This window comes from Cryptomeria japonica, chromosome 8 (assembly GCF_030272615.1).
Source record: "Cryptomeria japonica chromosome 8, Sugi_1.0, whole genome shotgun sequence".
Classification (NCBI taxonomy): domain Eukaryota; kingdom Viridiplantae; phylum Streptophyta; class Pinopsida; order Cupressales; family Cupressaceae; genus Cryptomeria; species Cryptomeria japonica.
In genome coordinates, this window is record NC_081412.1 from 32,557,801 (window position 1) to 32,583,523 (window position 25,723).

The 25,723-nt window shown below is 36.1% G+C and overlaps 1 protein-coding gene across 1 annotated transcript; it reads right to left on the minus strand.

Moving 5' to 3' along the window:
• Positions 1-497: 497 nt before the first annotated feature.
• Positions 498-4,481, minus strand: LOC131034614 (LRR receptor-like serine/threonine-protein kinase GSO2). Its single transcript, XM_057966160.2, has 3 exons — positions 4,345-4,481; positions 3,396-3,763; positions 498-3,298 (listed from the first exon to the last, which is right to left on the minus strand). The coding sequence occupies exon 3, from the start codon at positions 3,109-3,111 to the stop codon at positions 625-627; it is 2,487 nt and encodes an 828-aa protein (XP_057822143.2). The 5' UTR covers positions 3,112-3,298; positions 3,396-3,763; positions 4,345-4,481; the 3' UTR covers positions 498-624.
• Positions 4,482-25,723: the final 21,242 nt, after the last annotated feature.

Sequence of the window (25,723 nt, forward strand, 5' to 3'; positions counted from 1 at the left end):
CTCAATTTCAATAAATAGACAAAAGTAAATATATCATGATGAGAATATAGATCTAAATTTTTGTCAATATCAATGAAAAAATTAATAATAAAAAAAATATTATAAAAAATCCTCATTAAATATTACAGTTAATAATTTAATCTTAATAAAAGTTCGAATAATTTTATTTGTAATAAAAATGAAAAATATGTATAAGACATCACAGCTAACTGAAATATTTAATAAGACAAAAAAAGGCTCTAAGTAATTCTAATAATATCACTTAGAGAAACAATAATATAAAATAGATTATCAACCATAAAATATATATTAGTATATTTGAAATTATTTTCTTTCCATACCCATAGGAGAGACATTACCTATTTAAATAGGAAATATTATATATTATTTTCTTTCAGACAAATATCTATAGTACTCATGACATATCCATCTATGACTATATGAAGGCAATGCCTCTTTACACCACTATTTTTTTTCCTTTTCCACATCATATAAAAGACAGTGTCCATATCATATTATTTTCTTACACATAATCTATCTATAATACAAACAATCTATCTAAATGACCCATGACATATCTATCTATGACCATATGAAGGCAATGCCTCTCTACACTACTATTTATTATTTTCTGAGTGACAATATATTCAGAAGACCTACGGCATACCCATCTAGGATTCTAATGTATATTATTCGCCATTTCTTTTTCAGGCAAAGGACTCCAAACACTCCCCAGAATCCAACAGCAAAGCTTGCCATCCAACTTACATACCAATACCATGGGATTTCTTCTTCCTCTTCCTCCTCTTCATCTTCGGAAACCGGTGGCATACCTGCAGATGAGTTGTGCTCACAACTACATGATCTCTTGTCAACTGGAAATCCACACAGACCGGGGTTTCCTGAAAAGTAAGTGGAATTGAATGTAGAAAATTGACGCCCTGATGGGATTCTTCCACAGAGCATGTTGTTGGACACAATGAAGAAACTTAAAAAGGAAAGTTGTACCATCTGACCTGGGATTCTTCCACGCAATTTATTATTAGAAAGATCCAATGATTCTAACTGCTCTAACAAGCCAAAACTTACTGGAATCTCTCCTGTAAGACTATTACCTGACAAATTCAGGACATGTAAATGCTTAAGGTTGCCAATTTCTGAAGGAATGTCACCTGAAAGCTGATTTGAAGACAGATCAATGGCTGTTACAAGTAAGAGAACAGAATACCCATAGGTTAGGTTCAATCTTTTGTTAGTCACAATGATCTCTTCCTTATAATAATATGAACGACCATGAGAGGACTGACCATTTAAGACTTCTGATCCTCCCGCTTCTCCATCCATCATACCTGTCAACTTCCCCAGTTCTGGTGGGATAGCACCAGTCAAATTATTGTGGGAGATATCTAAGACATGGAGAGTTGAAAGATTGCCTAATGCATGTGGTATCCATCCAAGGAATTTGTTTGACCTCAAAACAAGTATCATCAAGTCAGAAAGCTGTCCTAACCAAAGAGGTATGTTCCCAGACAAGGAATTATTTGCCACATCCAAAATCTGCAATTTCCAACAGTTTTGGAGATCAGATGGCAAGTTCCCCTTAAGCATGTTGTCACTGAGATGAAGCTTTTCGAGTTGGCGTAGCCTTCCTATCTTAGATGGAATCTCCCCACTTAATTTATTGTTTGCCAGATTTAGTCTTTTCAAAGCTGTGCAGTTGGTGAGGCTTGATGGTATTTTACCTTCAAAGTTATTACCTGATAAATCCAAATCCCGTAGATGTTGCAGAAGACCAATGGAAGTAGGAATATCACCTTTTAAGTCATTTTGGGAGTATAGCAAGAACTCAATGTTAGGAAAAAGCGAACCAATCTCCGCTGGGATAGCACCGGTGAATCTATTCTGTGACAAGTCCAACAAGTCCAAATCTGATGCAGGCACAGAAGGAATCGGAACAGAACCAGTCAACATATTATGACCCAAATTTATCTGCACATAATAACTTATATCAAAGCTGGAAGGGAGTTCACCTTGCAAGTTATTATGTGACAGGGAAATAGCTCTCAAATTTGGAAGGCCCCCAAGCCAAGCTGGAATGTTTCCAAAGAGACTGTTGTTGCCGAGATGCAAACCTTCCAGCCTAAATTGTGTTGACAGGAATGCCGGAATGAGACCCCCAATATTACAAGAACTCAATTTCAAATATATAAACTGCATTGGAGGTATCCATTCGGGCTCAATATGAACAGTCAATTTATTTTCGGAGAGCTCGAGGTCAACAAGCCTGGTAGCATTTTCAAAGAAATGAAGAGAAATGGAGCCTTCTAAATTGTTGTTAGCGAGATTAATGCTAGAAAGTCGGCTTAGATATCCAATAAAATTGGGAATGCTACCGTTAAGGTGATTGTGGTCTAGATAAAGCACTTCCAAAGAGGAAATCCCACCCAACTCAGAAGGCACATTACCGGTCAGCAGATTATAAGAGAGGCTGAGATAAACCAAGGCTGAAAGCAAGCCAACTGAAGCTGGAATTTGTCCATTCAATGAGTTGGCTTGAAGATCAAGGTATTGAAGGGTAGACAGATTTCCTATGCAAGGTGGCAAACTTCCTGTAACATTAGAGTGCGATAGAGTAAATCTGGTAAGCTGGGGCCACGCTTCACATAGCAATATTTGTCTTATTTTTCCAGTTATTTTGTTGTCGACCAACTTAAACTGTTTCAGATGAGGCAAACGTGAAAGACTTGGAGGGAATGGCCCCGTCAGGTAACAGCGATCAAAGCGAATGGATACTAAACCAGTCATATTTCCCAGCCATGTGGGCAACCTGGAAGTAAACTCGTTCCAGCCAAGATGGAGATGGGAGAGCGAGGTGAGGTTTCGTAAAGCATTGGGGATGTGCCCCGACAGAGCACAGTCTTTGAGGTTGAGATGGTGAAGGCTATGAAGCCTAGAAAGTGGTGCTTCTAATTGCTTCGCCGTCATGTTCAGTTCGACCCCTTGAAGTGACAAATGCTTTAACCCTCGCACATTCTCTGTCCACTTCAAACTGGGACTATAGACAGGTCCACAATCATACCAGCTATATGAAATCTCGTCCTCGAGGTACATCGATATATAACTTGCAGTTGGGAAAGATTTCCCAGACGCCACAGAATACTACCATCCAGATCAGCACCAGCACAAGACAAGTCGAGATAAGTCAAGTTGTGAAGGGAGGATATATGCTTTGAAATCTGGCCTTCAAAATAATTGAAGCTGAGATCGAGATGCTTCAGTCGGTGTAGACTAGAAAGCTCTGAATCGAAGACCAAGAAAACACATTTCATTACAATAATGAGAAATTATCGTTAGTTGAAAAACAAAAGAATGCTGTAAATTAGAAGCGTCTTTACCTGTGGCTATAACGCCACTCAAGAAATTGGCGCTCAAATCCAAATGCTCGAGATACTTCAATTTGAACAGTGCTGGAGAAAGTATGCCACTTGATATCGAATTTACTGAAAATTGAGAAAGATGAATTTTGATGACATGGGATGTCTCTCGGCTGCATTCAACCCCACGCCACTCACAACAATTAAGCCCAATCCATGAACTAAACCTAAGTGAAGGAGATATCTCATTCTTGAAAGCAACGAGGGCATCTCTTTCCTCCCTTAAGCACACAACATTGCAGCTGATCGTCACCCAACACCATGTCAACGCAACAAAAAAACATAAGTCCCCCAAGTATCTCTCCATCTTAAAAATTCAGTTGTTTCACCTGCAATGACATGGATTAACGTAGATTTGATTAAAGCTTTGAAAAATTCAACAAAATAGAAAATTCTATTTCTTTTCAAAGTTTGATTGATTCATTGCAACCACATGGACTAACATACTCAGAATTGGTAAAACTGATGCAGGAGCATCTGGTAAACAGGGCATGGACATATATCAATTGATAAAGAATTTTGTCAGATGTAGTTGCGACTGTCCGTGTTGACGTGTATGCAAATGTGGAAGCATAAATCGGCACGCAGACTGTTTGCCAAAATGTTTCATAAATTGCAGGGGTAGGAGGATATGTATAAATGGATTGGTTAAAAGGCTTAAGAAATGGATATGTAGAAGGAGAGGGGAGTTGGGCCTTCAGCCTGGAAGGCATCAAAATTTGAAGATTTCTAAAGAATGTAATTTGATTTCTTGTAGCATTCCTTGTGTTTAATTGAATGCGGAGAGTCTCTGCATGTGTGCATTTTTGTTAATGTTCTGTGTCGAATTGTAGATCAGAGGGGTTTCAAAAAATCAAAAACACATTCAAAAAATCAACCAAATAACAAAACAAATTAAAATGTAACTTACCTGAAGTTGAACCGAATTCGTATCCAAGGTTTGAGCAGGATAGGAGGAGGCATATGGTAATGAGATTATATGCGTAAAATTGAAATTGGCATTGTTGGGTTTGAATGGAAAACGAGGTTGGAAAGTGGGTGGAAGATGATTTATCACCCAAAACAGACGACAAGAAGTAAACGATGTGATGCGCACCGGCGAAGTCTACCGTCTTGAATTTAAATTTTTTGTTTATCAAATATGACTTTTCTAAACCAAATTTGCAATTAAATCATTAAATTTAATATACACAAATCGTTCTAAAGCCCTTTACTTATTGTGTTTGTTTTTTTACACATATTTTTAGGTGCCAACTTATGAGACTTATATTGTTCAAGGTACTTTTAAATATTTTCAACCTATCAAATATCAAAACTAGAATTTAGAAGAATGGTGACAAGGTTTGTATTCATATTAGAAGACAGTTGGATCAGATTAAGTATCAATTTTTGCAGCTTCAGCAAGGAGATATCAAGTGTACCAAACAGTTGCACAAATTTTTCCTAGTTCAAGCTTGATGCATTATCCACAGAGTTGTAAATCTGCATTGTATGTTTGGGCAGCTCATTGTTTTTTCAGCCTGTAATGTTCCAACTGTTACTACAGCTTGTTCTTGTTTTGTTTAGTAGATATGTACTTTGTTATTGAGCTGATTGGTTCAGCTGTTTAGGTTTAGTTCCATTATTTTTTCTTAAGGCTGCCTTTCATTTTATTGTATTTCTTCTCAGTTTGTTCCATACAAAAAATTATTCTAATGATAGAGATATTCATTTTTCAAATTAAAGACAAAACCTTTTAAAAAATATTCACAAAGAAGATATATGCTATAATTATAGAGTTAATTACTTGTCTTCTACATATTTATGCTTTATAATTTAATATTTAATGTTCAATAACTCATGACAATATTCTATTGATATTATTAGTTCAGTCTAAGGTAGAATACTTATGCATTCATTGTATTCAGTTTCTTTCATCACTTTAACTAATCGTCACATAGAATTAAAAATTTTGAAAAAAATTCTTATAGTTATATTTACTTTTTCATTTTAAATTATTGTAAAAATATTATTTATGCCTCATTCTATTAGTTTTTATTAGAAAGCTGTCAAGATAAAATTCAAAATTTTCTCTTTTAAAAAAATGATACATCTTAAAACATTTAATTCATTGAATCAAATCTGAATTGTATGAATGTCTTGAATGACATGATTATCATTGTATATGTCATATATATTGACTTTATTGTGTATTTTTTATTGATTGATTTTAGAAATGGTCATTTTCAAAAATTATTTATTATTCAAGTTTTATTAATTATTTTTGTAATGCTTTATATTTTGAGGTTAAATTGTCAACCTATTAATTTTTTGAATTGACACTGAATAGTGTTATAGATATGACATGGTGGCAAAATAATTCAATTTGAAAGTTCTTTGTACCTACAATTTAACAATTTGCAATTATTTTGTTGATTTCAATTTAGTCACCATCTATTTATGATTTTTTTCATTTGATTATTTAGTATATTGATTTTTTTTGTCAACCCTATTAATTTTTTGAATGACAATTAATAGTGCTATAGATATGAGATTGTGGTAAAATAATTCAATTTGAAAGTTATTTCCACCTACAATTTAACAATTTCATTTATTTTGTTGATTTCAATTCATCCACCATCTATGTATGATTTTTTTCATTCGATCTTTTTAATATATTGATTTTTTGGGTAAATTTGAATTATATTAATCTATATTGAAAAGACATGTGAACATGAGATGCATTTGAGTCAAGTTCCCATAGCCCTAAATAGTGAATAAATTGTGCAATGACAATTAAAAATATGCCAAAAAAAAAGAAGTAATTTTATTGCACAATTAAAAATAAGCCAATAAAAAAAGAAGTAATTTTTGTTGAAATCATTAAAATATGTCCAAATATTAGAACTATAGAATTGCACATCACATTTTTTTAATTTTGTCATACTATAGGTCAACTAAAAAAATAAATTGCATCTAAGGGATGCATAGATAATCCTACCAATACCAATAAACTAATTTTATTCAAGCATTTAATATTGTTGATATTTGATTCAATAAAATAAATGTATTAAAAATAATTTAAAAATCATGAAACATATATGACTCTTATATCACTTCAATCATATTCACATTAATAGAATATATGGTAATATCTTTCAAATTCATTGACATTATATATAATTTTAATAGTATAGAATAAGGTGAAAATGTATGATGTATACTACATATTGAATATTTGAATGTGATAAGATTTGTCCACATTTTCCAATATTGTTAGAACAAATGTGTGAATTTTATTGGATCTATCTACCCATGTACTTGTTCGCATTGAATAAGATGACATTTTTTCTAAATTCATTTCTTTGTTCCATCCAAGAAGATGCATATGTACTTGCTTGCATTGAATAAGATGCCATTTTTTTCTAAATTCATTTATTCATTCCATCCAAGAAGATGTATATGTACTTGTTTGCATTGAATAAGATGACATTTTTTCTAAATTCATTTCTTCGTTCCATCCAAGAAGATGCATATGTACTTGCTTGTATTGAATAAGATGACATGTTTTCTAAATTCATTTCTTCGTTCCATCCAAGAAGATGCATATGTACTTGTATGCATTGAATAAGATGACATTTTTTTTCTAAATTCATTTCTTTGTGCTATCCAAGAAGATGCATATGTAATTGCTTGCATTGAATAAGATGACATTTTTTCTAAATTCATTTGTTCATTCTATCCAAGAAGATGCATATGTACTTGCTTGCATTGAATAAGATGACATTTTTTCTAAATTCATTTCTTCGTTCCATCCAAGAAAATACATATCTTCTTAGTTTTTTAATCGTACAACACCTTTTTTTAATTCTTTTATATTATTGATCAACTAAAAAAGTAAATTTCTTTTTTTATAAATTCTACAATAACTAAGAAAATAAAAAATAATTTTTTGAAATCAATAAATATGTACAAATATTGAAACTATAAAATAAAATCTTTTTCTAATTCCCATACTATTGACCAACAAAAGAAATCTAATAGATAGAAAAATAATGCTGCCTTCAACAGAAACTAATAAAAAAAGTCTATGCAAATATTTGAAATAAGATATATACAATATTATCTAAAACAAAATCTAGAAAAGTCACAGACTAATGTCAAAAGTTTAATATATCAGCTGGTTAAACCTTACCATACGAAGCTTTAAAAGTGGAGAAATTTCTTTGGCTCCCGTCATATTCAGGTTAACCTGTTGAAGTGAGGAATACGTTAACACACACAAATTTCGTGTCCATGGGTCCACAGTAATAGGTGGGAAGATTCCTCGGCTGCCATTGAAAGGATAGTTTCCTACTCAAACCGTATCACAGGAAATAAAGATGCCGCATTATTTGTTTTCCTTTAGTCCTATAATTTGATGAACTGTCCTAATTTTTTAAATTATCTTCTCTTTGTCATTAAAGTAAATTGCCTCGATGTCATTGTAAACTTCACATTCAAATGAGTTGTTTTTCAAATTCCATTATCTTAGTTGTGAAAAAAATAGATTTTTTCATTTCAGTTTTCTCTTTGTCATTTTCCATCAACCTAGCTTACATTGAAAAGATATTAGTTAGTTTATAATTTAGCTATAAAACATTTTTTTTTCAAAGGGATGTTTATTCTTATAGAAGATTTTGTTTGTGATCATAAGTGGGGTTAAATTTATTTATGTAATATTTCATTTTTTTCGTTAATGTCTTTTTATACATAAAGTTGTATAATTTATCTTTAATAAAAATACTTGTTTCTTTACAATTATTAAGACATTCCTTTTAGAAGATGTTCCATTTATTCACCCATTGATGTTTTATTTCATCTAGAACTTATCCCTCATTTAAGAAGTATTTTAATGAAAATCCTAGCCTCACTCATTGATTACTTAGATGCCCTAGGGGATACACCACAACAATGGATCCAATAGAAAAAGTACTTGTTTTGGCTAAAAGAATATCATAAGGAATTGTAACATTTAATTTAAATTTTCTTATGATCATATATTGGTGGATTCTGTTTATTTTCTTGTATCTTAGGTTTGACTTTTTGCAAGCATCTAATTCACAACTATAAAAAGCCATTTATTACTAATATCCTAAATAGAACTTTTCTAGTTTTAAAACAAAATAGATAGTTCTATCTCTCTAATTTATCTTAAAGTGATATCCACCCACATAAAATTCCATTCCTTCGATAAATTTTCTAGTTGAGTTTGTTGTTGAATGTTGAATTCAATCCCAAGTTATTTGCATTTTATTATTTCTTTTGTAATAATCCAACCAAAGTCGAAGTTAATTTATCCATTTCTATCGAAGAAGATTATGGTCTTAATTTTGTTACTGTTAACTTACAAATATTCCTCTTTACAAGAATTTTCAAGGGAAATTTAGTGCTCTTGTGGGATTTGAGTAGGCCTAGCAATAAAAATAAGATTGTCATCTTACATAATAAGCATCATAATAAACTCTCCCAAAAGAAGACCATACATACCTTAAAAATTTATCCATTCATCATTTTTTCCAATGCATAACCTAAAAAGAGTTGAACATTTAAAGGGCATCCTTTCTTAACTTTAATATTTCTCCTAGCTTTTTTGAAAGGCCTTCTTGAGCGATAATTTTTGCTTCAACCTCTTAATCTAGAGCTTATGGATGGATTAGGATTCTAAATCCTTCAGTTTACACCACAAAATATTCCTAGTAACTCTTTTAAAATATTTTTTGAAGTCAACAAAATAGTAATAAACTTCCTCTTTTCATCCTAAACATTTTTAGATATGTGTCTCAAAGCAACTTTATGATCAACTATTAAGTGTTTTTTTTTTCAAAAGATGTTTTCCCTTTTTCTTCCATCCATTTTTTGACTTTATATTCAAGCATGCTACTACAAAAAATTTCAAGAAAAGTTTCAACCATGTTGATCATGTAGATTCAAAAGGATTTTATTATTTTCACTCTTTAAAAGAGGTGTAAAGAAGCTAGTTATATGGTCTGTTTGAAAACCATGTTGAATTATTTTGTTGAACATTCCTAATGTAAGGGGTCAAAGTTTTCATTCACTATTTTAGTTATTGTACCTATACTTCTATTGTGTCATGAGCATTTATTTAACTCATCATCATAGGAACACTCTTAACCTCTTATCAAATAAATAATTTTCTTATCATGTTGACCACATGGGTGGGACCTTAACATATTAGTCCTAATAATTTTTTTTTTTATATTATTGTTGGGATTTAAAGTGTATCAACCTTTCTATTTCTTATTATTACAATTAAATAATGACTATTTATTTTATGCATGTGTTCTATTTTTTTGCTCATCCTATTTTGTCATCTAGTGTGACATAGCATGGTGAGTTGTCATCATGTTTTTTATTAGTTAAGAAAAGAAGGGACCTAATCCCAAAATACAACACAAGAACCATGTTAAAAATAGTGAGCCAACTAGGTCTCACAACTATGCATAGAGAAACATAGCACCAATATATTAGACTTGTAATATTTATCTATGAAGGTAGCCAACCAAAATCTAGAGGCCTAATGGAAAGCATGTAACGGAAAGAAAGAATCAATATGACAAGTGTACGCACCTAAAATTGTCTTGTCCTAGTTAAATAAATATTTTTATTTAATTAATTATTTATCCTAAGTCTTCTATTAATTAAATAGATTTTTATTTATTTAATTAATTCACTAATCCTCTTCTATCTTTTTCCCATTTAAATAAATATTTTCATTTATTTAAATTATCCTTTCCTTAAATTAAATAAATACTTTATTTATTTAATTGGTCCCACGGTTTCCTTTATTAATTAAATAGATCTTCATTTATTTAGTTAATTCAATGGCTTTTCCCCTCCATGACACTTGTCATTCATGTCTTAATTTTCCTCTAACGACCCTCTTAATATTTTATCATTTTCTCTACCCATCCTTTACCCCTAGCCAACTATTTATCCTTTCACCTCTTAATCCTATCCCTCCATTTCTAAGGTGTCTTCTATATAAGGATTCCTTCATCCTTTCACAACCCTAATTAACGTGTCTATTCTAGCTCATGTGATCAATCAAGCAATCAATCACTCTAGACAACCACAATCAGTTCTTTGTTGAGCTCTTGTGCACACATACAAAATCTGAAAGCAATCATATCAAACAAGATCAATGGACATAGGAAACAACAGAGATCAAACCCTACTAAGTATGTGAATGGTATAATCATTTTATTTTGATAATTTGCATGTTTTAGATTTCTTCATTGGTGTATGGTGGATCTTAATTATAGAACTAGGGTTTTATGTAGTTGGATCTTTGATGGTTTTACAATAGATTTTTATCATTTCATTTTCAATGTATACATTTTGGCATGCATGGTGGGACTCTAGTCCCTTTTTCTAACATTTTTTTGCATTTTTAAGTCTTTTTGTCAAGTTTCAGATCATATATCAACGATGATTACAAGCCTAAATTGCATCTATGCATCATCCTGATGTGTTTTTATTTTGTCTTATTTTCTATTTTAAACAAGATCACCAAAAATGCGTATGTGCATCATATCTCTACCTCAACGATCTATATTTCCATGTCTATGTATCTTTTTTCTGCATCTATGTTTCTATGTCTAACAATATTCTGCATTTTCATTTTGTGTCTATGTTCGGTCCTATCACGTTTGTGTTGTATAGATTCATGTCTTTGAGATTTCATGATATATATGTGATAGCTATTTTCACATATACAATCTATTTTTTCATGTATTTGTCCTCTGTGCTATTTTACAGGTTGTGGATTTTAGTTTGGATTTTTCCATGTTTTTTCAGGTAGAATAGTGTCTATGTTGTTGCATTTTGAGTTTTTTTTTTTTTTTTTTTTTGCATTTAGGGTTAAATTTCTCATTTGATTTTCTTTTGTCCTAACATTTTGTGGCATAACAAAGTGGTGCAACTATATCTATTATTTTGCCAAAGGCCCCTTTTCACATTTCATTTTGGGATTTTTAAAATAACCTAACAAGTTTTCTTGTAAGATAAGGTAATCATTGAAACTACAAATCCTTTGCTTGTAGGATAATCTATTTGCGTGCTTGTTTTTTCATTTCTAGTTTAATTAGGGACACACCATTTTCATTAGGAGGAAATTAACTTTTCTTGAAGTTTCCTATGCCTTTGGCATGCTTTGTGTTTAGATTAGAATCCTAAGGTGATAAAAAAGGTATCCTCTCCCCTCGCCTTCCATTGGATCTTGGGTTTAAGAGAAATTGGTATTTTACTTTTAGAGGGCCTACCTCCCGAACAACCATTAAGGCTGGATGAGCAGGAACAACCCAAGAGATACTTTATTTCGATCCGCTATATAAATAATTGTGGTTCTAGATCAAAGTCTCTTATCACCTGATGCCAATGTGTTATACCAATGGTTGTCTCCTCTAGCATCCTTGTGATGTGTAAAACCTCAAAGGGTTGGGAGATCTCTGAATTGAGTGCACCACTGCATGTATAGCCACTATTATACCTTGAAACATTACTAGACACCTTAGATTAGTGACCCACCTTTTTTTTATTGAACATCACGATAATTTTAGTTCAAGGGGATAGCTGGTTTTCCTCCCAAGATACTCCGCATATGGCTCTTGTGAGATGAGGCAAAAATCCTTGGCTTAGCATAGGCTACTTGTAGCTTTCTAGGTAGAAGGTGATTTGGTCATCCTTCTAGTCCTAGAGGCCCCTACCTATCCTCTCAAGCAAAAGACAAATAGTGTATACACCCCCTAAGGTTTCCCTACATTTAAGTCGAAGGAGATTACAACTTGTGGGTTGAATTTACAACCATGAGAACATTCCCTTAGGCTAAGAAGTGTCTGGAGTATTTTTTAATGTGTTTAGACTTATAAAAATTGGGCTAATTCGGCTTATTAAACATACATATTGCACTTAAATTTCGGCACTAACACCTTTAGACATTGTGTCATCTTGTTTTCTATGTTTTCTTACCACAAGACAATCAACATTAAGATCTAGTCACTTTCAATATTTACAAAATTTGGACAGAAATTAGAAATTAGCCAGAAATGCATCTGTGCTAATTTCTAGCACATATACGATCTCTCTATTCACATTTGTGATCATTTAAATCACGTATTTGATACATAAAACTACATCTATGCACCCTTCTAACACTTATCTGAGTAGAATTGAGAAAACATCATCAATAGTAAAATTGCTTTTGTGCATGATTTTGTCATGTTTGTGACATATCTTGACATGCATCTACAATTTGTTATTATGTATCTGAGAAAATATTTTTAAAATGCATTACAACTATGAAAACACGTATTTGGACTCTACAATTGCGTATAAGTGGAATTTTGATGTGTCTATGAACTCATATTGTACCTATGCTTTGAGATCAAAAGAGCTTCTAAGGATCCTTAGATAGGGCTTCATTTTTAGTCAACCATCACTTGTCATAGCTTTTTCATACATTTTTAGTTAAGTTTAGACATTCTTTTCATCTCCCATATGCCTTTTTCAACTAAAGTCAAAATATTGTTTAGTGGTCCCATTGTTAGGTGGTTCCTACATCATATCTATCATATTGGGTACCATTTGGCTATCTTTAGTTAAATTCAAGTTACTTGATCAAGAATCTATCATCTCTTTGGAAGCCACATCTTTCTTGACATCATAACATTTATTTTGGACATTGCAAGACAACTCTTGATTCATTTTTCATTTCACAATCCTCTTGGTCTTCCATAGTCTCTCACATTTCTTTCATATTTCATTTTAGATAAGGTTAGTTCATTGTTGAAACCTATTCACAAAGGTCTAGAAGAGAAGCTGAAGAGGCTTTAAGATCTCTCAACATGAGTACATATGAGTTTGATGGAGATAAATTTTACAAGCCATAAATATTTGACAATTGCAACAACCCACTAGAAAATGACAATGACAATGAGTCCATTAGTTCTAGAGACATTCAAGATACTATATCCGATGTGCAATTTAATAGATTGGTTGAGGAAATCATGAAAAGGGACCATCAATACCTCATACATGTTTTTATGCAAAGTGGTGCAAGACTACCCCATGACTTTGATGTATCATGAATTTTAGAAGAGGATGCCAAGCATGTCAATGCTAATAGTGCTGGTAATAGAAGAGAACTTCCCATGTCTAAGTCACCTTCATCCTTGTAGTGAAGTATTGACATAGCTAACACTCATACTTTACCAATGCTGCAAGCAATGCTTGCAAACAAACTCATGCTTGTCCTATCCTAGGGTGAAGGAATAACAATGCATATCCTCAACAACAAGAAAATACCCAAGAGCATGATACAAGGAGACCACATGTTATATTTTGGGGCAATACCCTAGATCCTATCTACAATATCTCTTATCCCCATGGTTATGACACATACAATCGTCCCAAGCCTAACACTCCTCAACATAATAATATACTAGGTGGCTCATACAATAACACTTATGTACCTCCATCATATAAGCCTATATATGACCAATATCACCCTTACATTTATTATTTACCCCCTCCTCCACCCGGTGGCTCAATCATGTTAGTACCTCAAAGAGACAAGGCAACACCTAGCAATGGGTTACAACAATAAATCAAGGAATTGAAACAATAGATCACAAGTATGAAAACACCTACAAAGGACTACACAATAAATGACATATGTCCTTATCCATTTGATAGATGCATACCAATACCTCATTTTCCTCCACATTTTGTGACATCAAATTTTGATAAGTATAGAGGCACGAGAGATCCTAAAGCACATATAAGAGGATTTTTCATGGCTTGCATACAGGTGGAGAGAGAAGAATCATACTTGATGAGATTATTTCCACAAAGTTAAGGTGGACAAGCCATCAAATGGTTTTCGTGCAACTTTCACCTATGATTAGGTCATGGGGTAAATTAATAGAATCTTTTGTACAACATTGAAATGGATGTATCAGTGACCAATTTATGTAATACTAAACAAAAATAATGAAGAATCCTTTACATCATTCTTACAATGATCAAGAAGTTTGGCTAGTCGTTGCTCTTGTGATATTGCATAAAAATAAATGGTTGAAATGTTTACACAGAATGTTCATAAAGACATTAGATATGAACTCACAAAAGTATGTTTGTCTACTTTCAAATACCTAATTGAGAAGGGTTTAGCAGTTGAGAAAGTCCTCCTTGAGAAAGGCACCATCAAGATATTTTAAGAAAACAAGGATGATTATAATGGGAAAGATAAACCTTGATTTTGGAACAAAAACAAAAATATCATCATGATGGGGTAGTGGATGCTAATTTGGTCAAACCTAAGATAACTTTCCCCGGCGCTAGTTCATCTAACTTTAACAATCAAGTGAACACTCAAAGGACATCAAGACCTCCAAGTAAATACACTCCATTGGGAGAGCCAATTGAGATAAAACTGAAGAAATTGGCTGCAAACAAGCTCATAACATTGTTGGATAATCAACCATTTGAACCAAAAGTAAAGCGTAAATGGTGGAATGATAACAAGTTTTGTGAATATCACAAAAGCAAGGAGCATACGACTATCAATTTTCATAGATTAAAGAATATCATACAAGATATCATTGACAATGGTGCTATAGAAGTTAATGGTCACACTTTCAATGAGGAACACGTGATGTTTAAGGAACCATTCTTGAAACATGATAAGGGAAAAGCCCCCAAATCTGCCAACCAAGATAATTATACCAATATATCATATGGTTACACTGCCAACCACATTTTAGAAATGTACTATCATTTGTCTACCATAACCATCAAAGGAAAAGTGCCCAAATGAAATGTTACCTTACAAGGTATGTCATCCAAAATAGTAGCTTCACCATCTAAAAAAATGAGTATGACCTTATAGACCAACTAGGCAAGACACCTACACTTATCTCTATCCTTGAGCTTTTGCACATTTTACCCTCACATAAGGCTATTCTAGACAAGATCTTGAGAGAGACACCCATACCTACCAATTTGAATGTGGAGCAGTTTCAAGCCATGGTAGGACATCTTTCTATCCCTCATTTTCTTACATTCATAGAAGCATATGATGCATCCCAACAATAACCATACAATGTACCCCTTCACATAGAAGCTTTCCTCCATAAAAACCACATCAAATGAGTCTTGATAGATGGAGGAGCAGGTCTCAACATTTTTAAATTAAAAGCCATCATGCGATTCAGATACTCTGAACAAGTTATTGATTCTAGAAATAAGATTTCCAAAAAAACCTATGATGACCAAGAATTCTCATCAAAGGGAATAGTTACACTACCATTGCAAGTAGGGTCAATAATGAAGGATGTGGTTTGTCAAGTTTTGGATCTAGAGCTCACCTACAATATACTTTTGGGATGACCATGGATATGTGAAATGAGACTAGTACCTTCCTCTTATCACCAATGCATCAAGTTTCCACATAATGGAGAAGTGACAATTAAAGGTGATCCAAACTTGTATATATATTATAATAATCTTAAACCAAGGCCAGAAATAATAGTCCCAATAGTTTCTAGATTCAAGGGCTTCTCATCATATGACATCTTTGTAGTCTATGTTCTCTACATTTGAGCCTTACACCATGCCACAGATTTTGATGGGAAATCATACATACATGGATATGATTGCAGAAGGATCTATTGCCATTGGGGACAACTCCTTCAATGATGTGTTGTGTGTACCCCATTTGACAAACAATCTCCTTTCCATCTATCAAATCACACATGGCTCAACTAAGAGAATTGTGGAGTTCACACTTGATTCACTATTCATTAGAGACTTGGAGACTAGAGCTATCATTGCAACTGGGATGATTGATCGTGCATCTGGGTTATACTCCTTTTCAGATTTCGTTGATGATGATTATTTCACATATGATGATTCTACACATGATAATCACACTTCTTGTGATGATTCGGATTTTGAGGAGAACTTTGGGTACTTGAACTTGGGGATTCTCACATGTGACCCCATTCTTGAGCCTTGTGCTTCATCTCCTCCTATTGATATCACATCACCTATTGCACCTGATGATGCAAATAGTGCGACAATTTTGCCTTCATGTGATTCAGTGCAACAAGATATTCATTGTTGTTGGTGTAAATAATTATTCATCATGGATATTATTACACTTTACTTAAGTTAACTTAGGTTAATGCATCTCATTGTAGTTTGGATATGAGACACTTAGGAAAGTGTGCACATAGGGATATAGCTTGTAGGAGAAATTCCACCTTTTGTGGTCTTATCTTGCTGTTACACTCCACATTCGGTAGGTCCTCCACCTCTTGTGGAATATTATATAGTTTCTCCTACCTACCCCTAATTTTTCTTACCTACCCTTGTTTCTCATTGAGCCACATGTCATGATTGTGTGCTCATATATCCATATGGCCTTGCCTATATAAGCAGGCTCATATTCATTGTATTGGAAAATCTAGTTGATCATTTGTATATTGATGAGAATACAATTTGTTCTTGTCATTCTATTTTCTCTCTTTATGCTTTTCAGTGTGCCCTTGATCTTGGAAAAATCTCACATTGTATTAGAGTCATTGGGGCTTCATTGATTGGTTTTGGGAGACATCTTGGAAGATTTATATTTTAGGATTTGAGGTACTGGACGTTTTGGAGACATCCTAGAGCATTTTTGACCTCACCATTGCGTCTGGGAGGTAGTTTCTATAAAAATCAAGTATAAACTCGACCTGTTTTGGCAAAAGTCAATTTTTGGGTGTTGGAGAAATTTTTTGCCTAATTTGGGTGTACAGTACATAATTTTTGGATTTTTTCAAAAAAATAATTAAAAATAATTTTCTAGTGAAAAAAATTTTCTGAAATTTTTTTTGGGGGGGTTTCATACCTTCTGCCCAGTCAACAACACACAGTTAGTGCCCAGTCAGCATTTTTTGAAAAAATTTAGACCTCTCCATTGAGCAGTTTAGATTTTTGGGTCAACTTTGGAGGCTCATAACTTGCTCATTTTTGCTCCTTTTTGGGTGCAATTTTTTTTTATTTGGGCTAATTTTTTGTGCTCTTCATAGTGGTGTGGTTATTGTATGATTTTGGTGCATAGGTTTTTCGAAATTTTTAGATTATCTCAGTTGTACCTGTCTAATCCTTAGTTCTGCAACTTTAAAGGTTTTGTTTGAGCTCATACAACCTCCTTTTCAGGTGCCGTTATTTTTAAAAGTGCATATGTTTTTGTCTACTTTCATAATTTATGATCAGTTTTTAGATATTTTGAGTGGATATTGTACTTTCAGATATTGGTCTTTTTTGGCCTATTTGGTACATGTAATTTGCTTGGATCTTAGTTTAGATCTCTTGCATTATTAGTTTGAGTATCCTTTGGCTTTATTGAGGTAGTTGTAAAGTTGAAATCAGAAGTCCACTTTGCCATTTTTTGCAAGTGGCCCATTGTACATGCACGAAGTATAAAGTGCCAAATCATCATTTGGGGGGGTTCTTTGATTGAGTGAATTTGGGGGGGTGTCTTGTGTGATTGTGCCTCTCTTTCCTTGTGCTCTTTAACGAAAATTAAAGCATGGAGAAAATTAATGGAAAAAGGACTTACGCATTACATAGATGGAACAATAGAAGAACCACTTGATCCTAATGCCTAGTTAGAATGGCTCACTAATAATTGCATGGCTCTTGGAACTTTGTGTAAATATGTATCAGGTGACCTCATTTTTCACATTGAGAAGTGCTCTACAATCAAAGAGGCTTGGGAAATGTTTCAAAAATTGTATGGTCAAGTTGATGAAATTAGAGGTTACAAGATTGACAATGATCTCACCAACTTGGATCCCAAGAGTTTTGATACAATCCAAGATTATGTCACCAAAGCAAATGAGCTAAGAGCTAAGCTTAAGGATTGTGGTATTGACAAAAAGGATGCTTGGTTGATATTCAACTTGTTGGACAAGCTTGCACCAGAATATGCAGCATTTGTTTCTAGCTTCCAAACTCATCGTTTGATAGAGTTCCTACGTTATGCCTTAATTTGATGCTTTCATATAAATGTTGATATTGGAACAATCTAATTTATTGAACATTGGGCTTCTCAAGTCTTCAAAGTCCAAGGCTTTGGTGGCTAATCAAGGAAGTCAAGGGAGTCAAGGCAAAGATTCTAACAAGAAGAAGAAGCAATATAAGTCAAAACCACACCAAGAAAAAGAACAATCATCCTCTCCATCACAAGGTGATTTTTCATCCTCTTCCAAGAAGGGGACTCCACCTAAGAAGGATAAACCAACTTGTGCTTATTGCAAGAAGTATGGTCATGATGAGCATCGATGCCACACCAAGAAAGTTGACGAGTTGACAAATCTTCTTAAGAAAAACAATATCAACCTACCATCTGCCTACACAAAGAAGGATTCAACTCCTTCCTCTTCCTCATAGTCTAAGGGAAAAGGGCAAGCATTTGTGGCTACTACAGGTTCTTCACAACAATGGATACTTGATGTGGGTGCCTCTTATCACATGTGTTCTACAAAGGAGCAATTTTCTTCATTGGAGCCATCAAAGGTACATCACATTTACATAGGTGATGATACACAAGTTGAGGTTGAAGGGAAAGGTTTAGTTGATATGGATGATGGAATATTTGAGAATGTTCTCTATGTTCCTAACTTGTCTACCAATCTTCTCTATCTACCAAATCACTCACTATGGGAATGGGAAAAAGGTTGAGTTTACACCTGATTCAATTGTGGTAAACTAACTTGATAATGATGCCTTGGTAGCAGGATTGGGACAAGTCAATGACAACTCAACACTTTATTTATTCTCCCACTTTGTGTCAAGTTCTCTTTCTAGGGCCTTGCTTACTCATTCAAATTCAAAAATTAAGCTATGGCATGAGTGGTTTGCTCACCTCAATTGCTGCTATCTTCAACAGATCAGCACTAAAGACATGAGCATAGGTCTACCTCAAATTAATTTTTCAGAGGGTGTATGTTCAGGGTGTTCCATGGGCAAGCATCCCAAGGAGAAGTTTGATAAGGGGAAAGATTGGAGAGCTTTGGAAGTTCTTCAACTTATTCACAAGGATGTAGCAGGTCCATTTCCAGCACCTTCATTTAGTAAGGCCCCCCGCTATGTCCTCACCTTCATTGATGACTACTCCTGCTTCACTTGGGTCTACTTTCTTATTCATAAGAGTGAAGTATTTGACAAATTTCAGGACATCAAGACTTGCGTGGAGAAGAAATCCGAGAAAGTGGTCAAGATTCTTCGTGCAGATAATGGAAGGGAATATGTGAACAAAAGAATTGAGAATTTTGTACATTTGAGGGGATTGATCTTCAACATTTTGTTGCATACACTCCACAATAGAACAGAATTGCAAATCGCAAGAATAGAACTCTCAAAGAAATGGCTAGTTGTATGATACATGCACACTCTCTTGATCCTGCCTTTTTGGGTAGAGGCTATCAGTTGTGCACACACATCGAGAATTGGGTTCCTCACAAAGATTTGTAAGGTATTACTCCTTTTAAGGCTTGGGCTGGTAGGAAACCAATTGTGAGACATTTCAGAGTCTTTGGGTGTCTAGCATGGGCTCACATACCTCCACAAAAACACAAGGCATTGGAAGCTCAGAGTAGGCCTTGTATTTTTGTTGGATATCCTGAGGGTGTTAAGACATATAGATTGATGGATCCTAAGAGACATCAGGTGTTTATTGAGAGGAGTGTTCACTTTGATGAAAGCTCTCCTAGCTTAGCCTCTCTACCTCCTCCACCTTCCTCCATTGTGGATAGTGATGATAGTGATTCAGATAATGGGACTCCTTCAACTCTGACTCGCAGGGTTACACCTTCGTAGGGTCCACTTGCAGTTGAGGAGCCTCATTCTCCACCTCCACCTAGACATTGTTGGGCTCAACAGACACTTGAGTCAGTGGGTTCTCTTGTTGGGGATCCTTCAGATACACGGAGAATTAGATCACAGCATCAGGACCTTCCACATGCATTCATTGCTACCGCTTCCGATCCACAGACATTTTAGGAAGCATCAAAGGTTACTAAGTGGGACCACGCTATGGAGGAAGAGTATAGTTCCTTGATGAGGAACAACACATGGGAGTTAGTCCCTCTCCCTAAGGGGAGAAAGATGGTTTGATGCAAGTAGATCTATCAAACCAAGTTTATCACAGATGGTAGTGTGGATAAGTATAAGGCTTGACTTGTTGCGAAAGGTTTCTCTTAGGTTCCAAGTGTTGACTATTGTGAGACCTTTGCGCCTGTAGCCAAGATGAACTCCATTCCCTTGACATTTGCTATTTATGCAACTCATGGTTGGTTTATACATCAAATGGATGTGAAGAGTGATTTTCTTCATGGGGATCTTGATGAGGAGATTTATATGGAGTAGCCACAAGGTTTCATCCAGGATTCTTCCTTGGTTTATAGACTAAGGAAATCTCTCCATGGCCTTAAGCAGCCCCCAAGGTTTGGTACGCCAAGATGGATTCCTTTCTTCTCTCAGCAGGGTTCACCAGGTGTCATTCCGATCCGAATGTCTATATTTTGCAACAGGATGACTCTCACTTGATACTTGTGCTCTATGTTGATGATTTGATCATTACAGGGAGCACCACATCCATCATTAGTAGGGGCAAATCTGCTTTGCATGACAGATTTTCTATGACTGACTTGGGTCTTTTGCACTAATTTCTCAGGATAGAGTTTTCACAGTCACCTTTTGGGATTACACTATCGCAGCCCAAGTATGCTCTTGATCTTCTTGGATGCTTTCATATGGCTGATTGTAAGCTTGCACCGACTCCCTTTCTTTCTGAAGTCAAGCTTGAGGCTTAGTGCTCTTCCCCACTAGTTGATGTCACATTGTATCATCAGCTTGTGGGTAGTCTCATCTACTTGACTCACACATGCCCTGATATTTCATTTGCAGTTGGCATAGTTTCCCACTTCATGCAGGAACCACATGAGCTTCATTGGTAAGCTTCCAAACGAATCCTTCATTACATCCAGAGTACACATCACTATGGGATTCACTATGTAGCAGGAATGGGACTTCGCTTGGTTGGTTACACATACTCTGATTGGGCTGGTGATCTTGATGATCGTAAGTCTACTTCAGGTTACAACTTCCACCTTGGTTTGGGCCCCATTTGTTGGCAGAGCAAGAAGCAGCATGTTATTTCTCTCTCTTCGACTGAGGCTAAGTATCAAGGAGATGTTAACACAGCAAGTGAGAACATTTGGCTTCAACAGATTCTCATAGAGTTTGGGTTTACCACTCCATGACCGACAGTTCTACATTGTGACAATCAGAGTGCTATTGCAATTTTGAAGAACCTCGTCCAACATCAGCGGACCAAACACATCGAGATCCATATGCACTACATTCAAGAGCTTATTCAGGAGTAGGTCATTGATTTGTTCTATTCTCCTATAGTGGAGCAGGTTGCCAACATCCTTACCAAACCTTTCACTGAGAGTAAGTTCCCGCAGTTGCGAGCTCTCTTGGGGGTGTGAGATGTCTCATTAGGGGGGGTCAGCTGACTTCTCCTTTCTCTCTTATGGGGGGGACTTTTTCCTCTTTGAGGTTTTGTCCTTCTTCTTTGGGAGTCTTTTGTACATTCATCTCTCTTTTGGGGGGGAGTTTTTTCCCACTGGGTTTCTCCGTTTGTGAGAGATTTCATTGCATAGTTTTGCTTGCATTTACATATTGTACATGGGTACCTATCATGGCCTAGTAGTCAGGACCCATCTTGCATTATTGACTTGAGTCTTAATTCCCCCAAGTTGCACTTAAGGGGGGGTGTTGGTGTAAATAATTATTCATCATGGATAATATTACACTTTACTTAATTTAACTGAGGATAATGCATCTCATCATAGTTTGGATATGAGATACTTAGGAAAGTGTGCACATAAGGATATAGCTTGTAGGAGAAATTTCACCTTTTGTGGTCTTATATTGCTATTACACTCCACATTCGGTGGGCCCTCCACCTCTTGTGGAATATTATATAGTTTCTCCTACCTACCCCTACTTTTTCTTACCTATCCTTATTTCTCATTGAGCCACATGTCATGATTGTCTGCTCGTATATCCCTTGCCTATATAAGCAGGCTTATATTCATTGTATTGGAAAATCCAGTTGATCATTTGTATATTGATGAGAATACAGTTTGTTCTTGTCATTTTGTTGTCTCTCTTTATGCTTTTCATTATGCCCTTGATCTTGGAAAAATCTCACAATTGTCTTCCAGCTTCAGTTTCATGGGATGAGTACTTGACAAACATTGTAGGTTTGTTTGTGGAATCCTACATTACAGATTTGGGAGACATCATTGATGATATTCATCTTCTCTTTGATGAAGATGATCCATCTTCAATTGTTGCGAGGGAACACTCTGACTCTCTTGTTCATTTGGTACATGATCATTCTTTCGAGGTTGACATGATTGTGGATACTTATGTACAATAGTTGGAGGAGGTCTCTTTATGTTTAGAGGAGACATGTGAGTCTTTGGACATTGTTCTACATTCATCTCCACTAGATCTTGGACTACCTTTTTTAGTAGTGTGGAGTAGTTTACCCCCTTTGGAGGGGGTATCTTTCATCATCAACATGGGGACACTTGAGCAGTTTTCAGAGACCTGGGTAAGTGCACCAAGATGGTGAACAGAAAAGTGGCCACATGCCAAAAAAATGAAATCTCATAACTCATGTGTGTTCTGGAAATTCAAAAATGTGCTAGGCTTGGGAACACCAAGCCTAGCCAAAAACAATTAAAAAAAAAAATGTTCCTCAAAACTCGTACCGGTTTTGAGGAAAATTACATTTTATAATAAAAAACCAAAAGTTCCTCAAAACCCGTATGGGTTTTGAGGAACATTATATTTTATAGTACAAAATCAAAAGTTCCTCAAAACCCATACTGGTTTTGAGGAACATTATTTTTTAATAATAAAAAATCAAAAGTTCCTCAAAACCCATACTGGTTTTGAGGAACATTATATTTTGTAATAATAAATGAAAAGTTCCTCAAAACCCATATGGGTTTTGAGGAACATTATACTTTTTAGAAACCCATGGGTTATGCAAAACTATAAGTTTTTGTCTTAGTTTTGCATAACCTGTACGGGTTATATAAAACTAGGAACCAAATAGGAAGTGGAGAGAGAGAGAGAGAGAGAGAGAGAGAGAGAGAGTAGGAAGAGGGATAGAATAGGATAAGGAGAGGGGGATGCAGAGAATTAGAGACAGAGAGAGAAGGGGATAGGAAGAGAGGGAGAGATAGGGAAAGAAAGAGAAGAGAAGAGAGAGAGAGGAAGGGTGATGACATGATTAAGAGAGGGAGAGGAAGAGAGAGAGAGAGTAGGGAGTAGGAAGAGAGGGATAGAATAGGATAAGGAGAGGGGGAGAGAGAGAGAGAGAGAGAGATAGAGAGAGAGAGAGAGAGAGAGAGAGAGAAGGAGATAGGAAGAGGGAGAGAATAGGATAAGGAGAGGGGGAGGGAGAGAGAGGGGGAGAGATAGAGGAGAAATTGGGAGAGAGGGAGTGAGAGAGAGGGAGAGGGAGGATGGAGATGGGGAGAATAGCATAAAGAGAGGGAGATTGGGGAAAGGAGAGGGGGAGGGAGAGAGAGGGGGAGAGATAGAGGAGAAATTGGGAGAGAGGGAGTGAGAGAGAGGGAGAGGGAGGATGGAGATGGGGAGAATAGCATAAAGAGAGGGAGATTGGGGAAAGGAGAGGGGGAGAGGGGGAGAGAGAGAGAGAGAGAGAGAGAGAGAGAGAAGGAGATAGGAAGAGGGAGAGAATAGGATAAGGAGAGGGGGAGGGAGAGAGAGGGGGAGAGATAGAGGAGAAATTGGGAGAGAGGGAGAGAGAGAGAGGGAGAGGGAGGATGGAGATGGGGAGAATAGGATAAAGAGAGGGAGATTGGGGAAAGGAGAGGAGAGAGAGAGAGAGAGAGAGAGAGAGAGAGAGAGAGAGAGAGTAGGGGATAGGAAGAGAGGGTGATTGGGAAAAGGAGTGGGAGAGAGGGAGAGGGAGAGAGGGAGATTGGGAAAAGGAGAGGGGGAGAGAGAGAGAGAGAGAGAGAGAGAGAGAGAGAGAGAGAGAGAGAGAGAGAGAGAGAGTAGGAGATAGGAAGAGGGAGAGAATAGGATAAGGAGAGGGGGAGGGAGAGAGAGGGGTAGAGAAGAGAGAGAGAGAGAGAGAGAGAGAAGAGTAGAAGAGAAGAGAGAGAGAGAGAGAGTAGAGATAGAGAGAATGGAGAGAGAGGGAGAAGGAGAGGGGGAGGGAGAGGATGGGGATAGGAAGAGGGAGAGAGGGAGAGGAGAGAGAAGGGGAGAGAGAGAGAGAGAGGGAGAGGAGAGAGAGATAGGAGAAGAGAGAGAGAGAGAGAGAAGAGAGAGAGAGAGAGAGAGGTGAAGAGAGAGTAGGAGAAGGGGAGAGAGAGAGGGAGAGAATGAGAGAGATAGAGAGAAGAGAGATAGAGAGAGAGATAGGAGAGAGAGAGGGGGAGAGATAGGAGAGAGATAGAGGAGATTGAGAGGGAGAGGGAGAGGGTGATAGGAGGGAGGGGAAGATGGGAGATAGATAATAGAGGGAGATTGGGGAAAGGAGAGGGGGGAGAGGGAGAGAGAGGAGATGGAGGATGAGAGAGAGAGGGATAGGAAGAGAGGGGAGGAGAGTGGGGAGAAGAGGGAGAGAGAGGGTAGAGAGATCATAGGGAGAGGAGGGGGGGAGAATAGAAGAGAGAGGGGGGAGAGGGAGAGAGTGAGAGAAGAAAGAGAGAGGGGAGAAGAGAGGGAGAGAGATAGGGAAGAAGAGGGAGAGAGGGTGGACAGAGGGAGAGGGGAGAGAGAGAGATGAGAAGGGGAGGGAAGTGGGAGGGGCTAGGAGAGGGGAGAGGGAGATGGAGGAGGTAGGAGATTGGTTGGGAGTAGAGGGAGGAGAATAGGGAAGAAGAGAGGGTGTGAGAGAGAGGGAAGGGTTAAGGAGAGGAGAGAGAGAGATAGTAGGGGGAGAGGAAGAGATGGATAGGGGAAGGAGGGAGAGAGTTAGAGTAGAGAGAGAAGGGATAGGAAGTGAAGAGTGATGAGAGTGGAGAGAGAGAGAGAGAGAGAGAGAGAGAGAGAGAGAGAGAAGAGAGAGAGAGAGAGAGAATGGGATAGGAAGAGAGGGAGAGAAGAGGATAGGGAGAGGGGGAGGGAAGAGGATA

What these genes read in the sequence shown, in the direction of transcription:
- LOC131034614 (XM_057966160.2), bottom strand. Translation starts at nt 3,111, where the DNA reads ATGTACCTCGAGGACGAGATTTCATATAGCTGGTATGATTGTGGACCT.